The sequence below is a fragment of the Saccostrea cucullata genome, unplaced genomic scaffold (assembly GCF_032062105.1).
Source record: "Saccostrea cucullata isolate Sc308-1 unplaced genomic scaffold, CSIRO_AGI_Scuc_v1 ctg9443, whole genome shotgun sequence".
In the NCBI taxonomy this organism is placed as follows: domain Eukaryota; kingdom Metazoa; phylum Mollusca; class Bivalvia; order Ostreida; family Ostreidae; genus Saccostrea; species Saccostrea cuccullata.
Window position 1 is genome coordinate 7782 of NW_026925314.1, and position 9076 is coordinate 16857.

At 33.8% G+C, this 9076-nt stretch overlaps 1 protein-coding gene across 1 annotated transcript; it reads left to right on the plus strand.

Moving 5' to 3' along the window:
- Positions 1 to 634: 634 nt before the first annotated feature.
- On the plus strand, positions 635 to 8676 carry LOC134268597 (uncharacterized). The gene is made up of 3 exons (XM_062750858.1): positions 635 to 1095; positions 3371 to 3397; positions 8333 to 8676. Exons 1-3 carry the CDS (start codon positions 957 to 959, stop codon positions 8674 to 8676), a joined length of 510 nt encoding a protein of 169 aa, XP_062606842.1. The 5' UTR covers positions 635 to 956.
- The last annotated feature ends 400 nt before the right edge of the window (positions 8677 to 9076 follow it).

The following is a 9076-nucleotide window of genomic DNA, read 5'->3' on the forward strand; positions in this document are numbered from 1 at the left end:
AATAGAAAGCATTAAAGAGGTTCAATATGAATCATAAAATAAATATACATTTAGGCTTGTTTATTTTTATTAAACCATTATTTAATATATTCCTGGTCCAATTATTGCCAATTATACCAACACACTACATGCAACAAATGAATACAAAAATATTTACACAAAGCTTGGGAAGCTACATGTATGTTTCATATAAATAAACCTTTTTTGTGACGAACTTCATATTATATTACACACAGTCCATATCTACTTCAGCATTACTTGGTATAAACTCCGTATGTGCGTAGTAAAATAACAGGTAGTCTCGTTCAACCAGACCCTCGGCTGTCTCCGTAAATCTCCGACCACCCAGAGGGTCTGGTAAAGATACGTATTATCGTTTGTGACGCCAAAACGAGGCTTACCGAAATTCTGGTAAAGTTTTTGATTGGCTGAAAAGAACACACCTACACGATTTAAATAAATACATGATAAATCAGCAGAAAAATAACTTAAAGATGTAAAAGTTAGATGTCTAAAAGTTAAAGCTAATAAAGCTGAATTGTTACGGTAATGCCCACCAGTTATAGGTAAGTGTGTTTTATTATGTCTTGCAAATATTCTGTACGAAAGCAAAAGTGAAAGTATAGTAGCCTTACCTGCGTAATACACATTCCTTCGATTGATATTGTAATTTCTCGTTTGGGGTCCCAAATTAAAGAATAGTTTATTAATATAAAGTCACAATCCAGAAGAAGAAACACATTTAACATTTGTTTTCAAAAAGGAACTTCAAAATGAAAACAAGATAGCGCCCTCTGACGGTTACAAACGCTTACGTGATTCTTTACCAGACCCTCTGGGTGGTCGGAGATTTACGGAGACAGCCGAGGGTCTGGTTGAACGAGACTAAATAACAGGCAGTATTGTTACTGTTTTAAAACTAAAATAGGAAATACCTTCAATATCCATGTAACACCATGACACGGAAGAAAAATATCGATACACTACGTCAAGGATGTAGCCCTAAAGACCATTCGCCTGTTTATCTCGCTAAAATGAATTTTAAATGGATAAGCATTGTATATTTTGCTCTTCTTTTACACTGGAATGTTTATGGTAAGATCTTACATATAGTCATCCATTCAATTTCATTTGTGTTTCGTAACGTCATATTTTTATGCCCCCGTAAACGAAGTTGCGTGGGTATATAGTTTTGTTGTTTCCGTCTGTCTGTCTGTCTGTCTCTCTGTCTGTCTCTCTCTTTGTCTGTTTGTCCACAAAGACTTTAACCTTGCCCATAACTTTTGATTTAGTTGTTCTATGACTTTCATATTTCATATGTGTATAAATTGTGACAAGACCTTTCTGGGTACCGCCAAATTTGACCTTTTGACCTTGACCTTGAAGTTTGACCCACTTTTACATGAACATTTTAAACTTTTAATTTGGCCATATCTTTTGAATAGTAGACACCAGGACGTTTATACTTCACATATGTAATTTTTGTTGAAAGTCCTTTCATTGGATACCAACAACCTTGACCCTTTGACCTTGACCTTGTAGCTTTTCGTACTTGTGGAAAAACTTTAACCTCGGCCATAACTTTTGAACAGTTAGGGATATGGATTTCATACTTCATATATTTAATTCTTGTGAGAAAACCTTTCATTGGATACCAAGAACTTTGACCCTTTGTCCTTGACCTTTGAGATTGACCTACTTTAAATAAGCAAACATTGACCATAACTTTTAAAGGGTTAGGGCTAGTGCTTTCATACTTTACATGTTTAATCCCTGTTACAAATCCTGTAATTTAACAGCAATGCCTTTGACCTTGACACTGGAGTTTGACCTCCTTTTTAAAACTTTTAACTTTGGCCATAACTTCTGAACTTTTAGGGTATTAAAATAAGTATTTTATGTGGCAAGACCTCTCATTTGATACCAAATTTCATTGACCTTTTGGCCTTGACCTCAGAGATTTTTGTACTTTATTATGTTGCCATACGGGGGCATTAGTGTTTCACAAACACATCTTGTTTTTTTACTGTAAATGTGTTAGTTTAGATTCATACATGATTTTATATTAAAACTTACGATTATGTTTGATACAATGACAATAAAAGCAAATAGAGTTTATCATTAAGGTAAATCATGACCGACGTTTTTCATACTAATTGTTGGGTCATGATATGTATATGCATTTACAAACTGAATAAACAAACTTTTCCACCTTTTTCGAGGACATTAGTTTTTTCCCTAGAGAAAGAAAACTGAGAGCCCAGTCTTCTTCTTAGGTTGCCGTATTGTAAAATAAGAGTAATACAAGAAAACATTGATGTTCATGTAACCATCAATTGTCGCCTGGGAAATAAAAAAAGGAAACAATGGAAACTATGGAAATTATTTTTGATCATTCTACCACTTCGATATGTATGAAAAAGGCATGCGTCTAAATAAAGGAGACGATAGTTGAGAAGATTTTGAAAACTTATAGTCGGATAAAAATCAAACAAAAATGATACCCTTTTTAGCCGTATCGATTCCTCAAGCAAATGTTGGCTGTATAAATATAAATTGAAACTATAAGCATGCATCGCCTAGATATTAAAAAAAAATGTATTTCACTTTGAGAATTTCAAACACGAACAGTGTAGAGTACGTTTTTATGCGACATGTAAAATTCGATGTTCTAAAAAAAGGTAAATGTTGTTTTTTCGATAGTAAATGATAAGCAACTGTATATATTAAAAGTGAAAAACATATATATGTTTACAATTTCACTTAATTGGAGTAAATATATTATGTATCTCGTAACTTATAAAGGGAAAGAACATTGTGATTAAAAATGTTTTGAAAACTTTCAATTCTGAATAACTTCTCCCAGCTCAATCCCCATACACCAACACTTAAACGTATATGTATAGAGCAGCCCGGTCCTCCGTAGTGTAATGTAGTGAAGTGTTTGAGTAAAAACGTAGGTACTAGTAGACATCGACGTCTACCTTAAAAGCCCCCTGTCCTTAAAGAAATAATTAAAGAAATAATAATTCAAATTTTACCCTCATTTGTTTGCTTATCCATTTTTTTTAGGTTAGTTTAACCATTTTACCTGGGAAAGCCTAGTCCCCTTCACTTTCAGAAACGTAAAAACGATGTCAAGAAGTTTTTTCTGCTATTTGTTGATGATGACATGATTGATGTAATCTGCCAGCGGGATGCTGAATCTGCAAAGTCATCTGATCCTATTTCTCTGACTTGTAGATCCGTATTTGTTATACCCTGTTTTGAATTTTGAGCCAATATACTTTTCCGTATATTAATATCTATTACATATATAGCAACTTGATTTAATTAAATTGCCGATTATATTAAATGGTATTTTTTCCAGGGCAAAACGCATCTTGTAGCAAAGACGGTAAGCTATTTAAAGCAGCATTATCTAAATATTTTAATTTCAAATTTTTATCTATTATTATTCTTTGAAAGTTATCGGAGTTGAATTCTTGATAATTCTACAGGAATGTAAATTAGGCAGGTTTATAAGTCAGAAGCTAAGGGTGCCTAATATGCTTGCAAACCTCGTGCGTGAACACCTGTCTCTGTGTCTGAAGCTGAGGAGGCCAAATATGCATATATTTCCATTTCTAATTTTTTTCTCTGTGATAACTGTTTGAAAGTATGGGGAATTTATTTCTTGATAATTCTGCCGGAATGTAAATTAGGCAGGTCGATAGGTCAGCAGGTAAAGAGGCCTAATACGCATGCAATTCTCGTGCGCATCTGTCTCTGTGTCTGACCCTGAGTAGGCCAAATATGCATGAAAATCTCGTGCGGCTGCCTTTGTGTTTGACGTCATCAGTGTGCGAGGACTATTGAAATTAGCATGGAAGTTCTCGTGTAATTTAAATCTACTAGTCTACATTTTTAATGTCTAAGTCAACTATTTTATTTCACAATGAAATGGAAATATAAGGAATCACTGTCTAGTTTTGAGAATATGCCAGTGACATCAACAATACTGGGAAACATGGGATAATTTTAGCATAACGGCCTTCGCCCGTTATGCAAATTATCCCATGTTTCCCACTATTGTTGATGCCCTGGCATACTCTCCTAACTAGACAGCGATTCCTTAAAGCTGACATGAACTCTTAAAAAGCCATCATTTTTCATCTTTGTACGACTTACTACATTCCTGTACGCCTTTGTCCGCCATATTTCTTCGATTCCGCCATATTTAATTGAAAATTTTTGGTCACCTGTACCTGCTATATATAGCCTTGTACGATTGCTTTACCTGAGTGATTTTCTAGCCTGTCTGTCGACATGTACACATCTCCGATAACAAAGTTTTTAGAAGTCCATAAACTGACCAAATACATGTTTGAAAAGTAAAAATTCAGCAAAAAATAGAACTATACCGAGAATTAAATTATTTTTGAATGCATTTGCTGCAATATAGAAAATAAACTAACACGGAATACATACATGTACATCAAACACCCACAGGTCGAGAAAACGCGTCAAACGCAGTGATAAAAACATTTACCTGACTACTGCTATCGTTACAGGGATGTGCACATGTCGGAAGAATTATCCTATTTTACTTTTATTGAAAAATGCATCTCAGAAGTCATGTAATCCATTGCTAACTCAACAGTAAAAGATGCTTGGACACACGTGGCCCATGCCGATCATTTTATTTGGTCAGGGAAAATATCAAAGGTTGAAAGCTCAGTGGGGTTGATTGAAAAAAAAATGCAAGTAATTTTTCAAAAATAAACATTACTCTTGTCTGTACAAGTTGTAAATAAAATTTACGATTAAGTACATAGTTTAACTCCATCAAATTCATTAAAAAAAGCAGGCATTATTACGAATCATTCACCTTTTGAAGATATTTTCCCGTGATATGAATAAAACATGCATAACACTCATAAAAAAATGTAAGAAAAACGTCTGAAACAGATTGGATTTCTTTACGATCAATTATTATCAAATAAATATTGTGTATTGGCTTTATTAGATCTAATATAATTAGATTTAAAGTTATCTATAATTTTATGCATTATGAAAGAAAAAGTGAGCACGTTCACATACCCCACGATCCCCCAAAAGTCGAAGTAGTGCTGAAATTCCCAGAAAAAAATAAAGGAATCGTAATTTCCTTGTAATATGCACATCTATACACATCGTGTCCTAAATATCTGCAAAGTTTGACGAAATTGTGTGCAGCGGTTTATGAGGAGTTGCGCTGACAAACTGCTCTCCTCTATATTCAAGATATGGCCAAAATCTAAATGTAAAAGTGCGGAAATTCCCGAAAAATAAAGAATTCGGAATTTCCTGGTGTTGTGCAAATCTACACACACATTGTCTCCTATAAATATCTGCAAAGTTCGACAAAGCTCTGCACAGTGGTTTATGAGAAGTTGCGCTGACCAAAAAAAAAAAAAAAAAAAAAAAAAAAAAAAAAAAAAAAAAAAGACTGACTGACGGGTCGAAAACATTATACCTCACGCGTGGGGTATAATAAACGAGTTTGATTCTTTGATACAATGATAATGAAAATAGATTTTAATGTGAATTAAATTTCTAGACATAAATAAGTAATGATTATTAGAAAAAGCATATAGGAAGAGAGAGTAAACTCCTCGTGAGAATTCCACATTTTACCTAAAACTATCTTTTTAAAAATTCTCTTGTCTGTTGTCCAAGTTCGACACATACGTTTGAGAAGGTATTCGAGAAAGTTCCCAATGTTCCCATTCCTGTGATTTATATTTCACGTTTATTATATCCCCCGCCTGAAAAGTTAGAGGTAATCGTTATGCTTTGGGGTACCCATCTCTTATCCGCAAATCCTCTTACACCACTTAGAGAAATTTAATGAAACTTTCAAAGAATCTTAAGTTTATTACAGATTACCATTATGCACCTCCTATTTTACTTTTTGATCTGACACGTATGAGTTTAGCGTAATATAGACTTTGCCATTATAACCATGGGAGGCAGGGGGTATCATTTAGTGACTTCATTGCTCATAATACATGTATGTCTAGTTTCTCTTTCAATTTGGGCGTTTGGGTTAATTTCCTGTCCAAAGTAAAATTATTATTCAATTTATGAAGTTTCGACATCCTGAAAAAAATCCTTGATCTGTCCTAAGGCATAATAAATGGTACAGCACAAAGTGCGTAGGATTTTATACCTATCATTGCCCCAACGATGGTTACAGAGAGAGAGAGAGAGAGAGAGAGAGAGAGAGAGAGAGTTCAATATACAAAAGAATAAATAATAATTATCCGTATTCAACCAGTGTCAAGTATCCCTACCCTAGTTTTTAAAATTATCTCCCAAATTCACCTACAGAAATTATTTATATATATATATATATATAAAAAATACCTAGACTATCAGGCAGGGATACTGAAATCTCGAAATACTTCCTGTAACAACATAATTATAAAACAGTTACATTCCTCAAAATGCACATACTTTGTGGTCGGAGTGACACATTTTAAAACAATCTCAAAACTGAATTCGGCAGAAATGTCTGTCTTCCAAGAATATTTAAATAACGGTCATGTCAATTATTTTTGTATGCCCCCCCCCCCCGTCCAAAAAATCAAATGCCTAAATGTCAATCTAAACAGGGGATGGCCTTTCTCCGTGTTTGTATGTGTTAAAGAATGTATAAATGTACACATAATAAAAATTTGTATTCTGGTTAATTGCTTTTAAGATTTGAAGTAAATTATAGCCGTACATAAAATTACTTTCTTTAGATTTGAGATTAGTACTAAAATAATCAGTTATAATTGACAAATGAATTTTGCGACGCAAACCAACTGCAGACTATATACATGACTTTGTCTAGAATGTATATTAAAACTACATGTAGATAAACAATTCACAATGATAGCTTATGAACATCAGTTATAATATCCCCTCCCCCCTTTCAGCCGCGCAAATACCAAATAACTTCTCTTTCCACTTTTGATATTTTCCCTGACCAAAATCTGATCAGCACGGACTAAGTGTATCGTCGTGCTAGTGTGTACGGAGTAATGACAGTGTGTTTACTATTGAGTTTTTATGGAGTTTATTTCTTTTTTGTGATGCATATTTCAATAAATGGAATTTAGGGTATATTTCACTTGACTTGTGCACCTCTTCGAACCGATGCAGTAACCTTATTACCAGATATGGGTACGTTTACAGCGTTCGAGGCGTTTTCTCGATATGCATCAATTGCATAGGACCTGCAAATCAAAGACGTTGGTTGTTTTGTTCCATTCTAATGATATAATTTCAAAATGTGTTTGCAAATTTTACTGCTTTTCATTTCAAGTTTATTCTGCATAAATTGGCGCACTGTAAAAATACGTACTCATGCATCTAAATTTCTGTTCCAAACTTGCATTTTTTTCTTTTGATTCAAATCAATAATCATTCAAAAATATGATTATTATGTTGTTTATTTTGTTTTTGAAATGTCTTGATCACCTCATGTGTTCTCATATGCTTTACCATCGGAGATGTGCACAAGTCGATACCCAATCCAAAAAATCATTCAAGTGTAACGAGCGCATTGGGGTATACATCGTTACAATGAGACAAGGAATCTGAAAGAAATATGGCGGAATACGGCTATAGTTGGTATGAAACAAGTCGTACATAGATGAAAATGTTGCGTATTTAAGAATTCATGTCAGCTTTAAGTAAACCTCGTGCGGATGTCTTTGTGATTGACGTCAGTGGGCGAGATTAATTGAGATTAGTATGGGAGTTCTCGTGTAATTTAAATATATATCTACATTTTTAAAGTCTCAATCTACAATTTTTCTTTCACAATGAAATTGAAATATAAAGAATAACTGTCTAGTTAGTATAGTAGACCAGGAACATAAACGATAGTTTCCTTCTATCGATGGAGCCTTCACATACTACATTCACTGAAAAGTGATTGCTAAGATAGCACTTTTTTCTCTGAAGAAATGATTCTATATTATGTTTTTTTCCAGTATGCGCAACTACCAGAAAATAGTACATTGAAGTTAAATTTGAAATATATGTGTGGTATGACATATACATGTATTGCATTTTTAAATAACGAATAGTTCTTTTAGTTTTTTGCTTACAGACTTTTGTATGCCTTCCATATTATAATAAGAATGTTAATTTTGAACACATTGTTTTTTTAAGTTCCATTATTTTATTGGCAGTTTGCAAAACTGGGAATTTATGTAGTTGTATGTACTATTTTTCAGTTCATTTTCCGTTATTTATTTTTCGAGAGAGACATTAAAATTATACGTTTACTAAATAAATTTATTTACTTATTAAGCCAGAACGTTGGACAGTTGTGACGGAAGTGAAGTTTCGAATAACAATATTTATATTGACTTTGGAGAGATTGAATATCAATGCAGCTGCTCAATTTCGCCTAACTTTAGTGGACAGGCGTTTTATACTTTGGCCAGGAACCCGGGCTATGAAAACTGTGGGACAGCAGTAAGAGTTATAGATAGTAACAATGAGAAGTACAGACTTCCATGTGCTACATCCCTCGGTCCTGTGGTCCTAACTAACCGTTCTGGATTTGTGGAATTAGAACAAGTGAATGGTATTGATGGACCAAAAGATTACTGCTTACGCGTGTTTACAAACGGTATTTTATTTCAAGGTTAATAATTCTCTGTTCACTCATCAATCGCAACTTCTCGGGCCTTTCCGACTAGCGGAAAAACGACCTCGAATGTATATGGTAGACGCCATGACAACCCTCCCTTTTCACGATCTTTGAATAAAATGCATGGAGACCTTTTATCTGTGGAATATGGCGTTTAACTTTATTCATTGTAATGATATTACCTAATATATACTATTGAAGGGACTTCTAACTCCGTCTTTCCAATATTTGATTAAACAGGAAATGTATAAAATGTTAACATCCGGTGATGTTAATACATTCGCAGAAGGATAAAACGTACGCTGAAATAGGACCTGGGGTCCCCCGCAAATAGTTCGTCATTTTGCGTAGTAATAAAACATTCTAGGAACTCTCCAGACATTAAAGGCACAAAAGTAA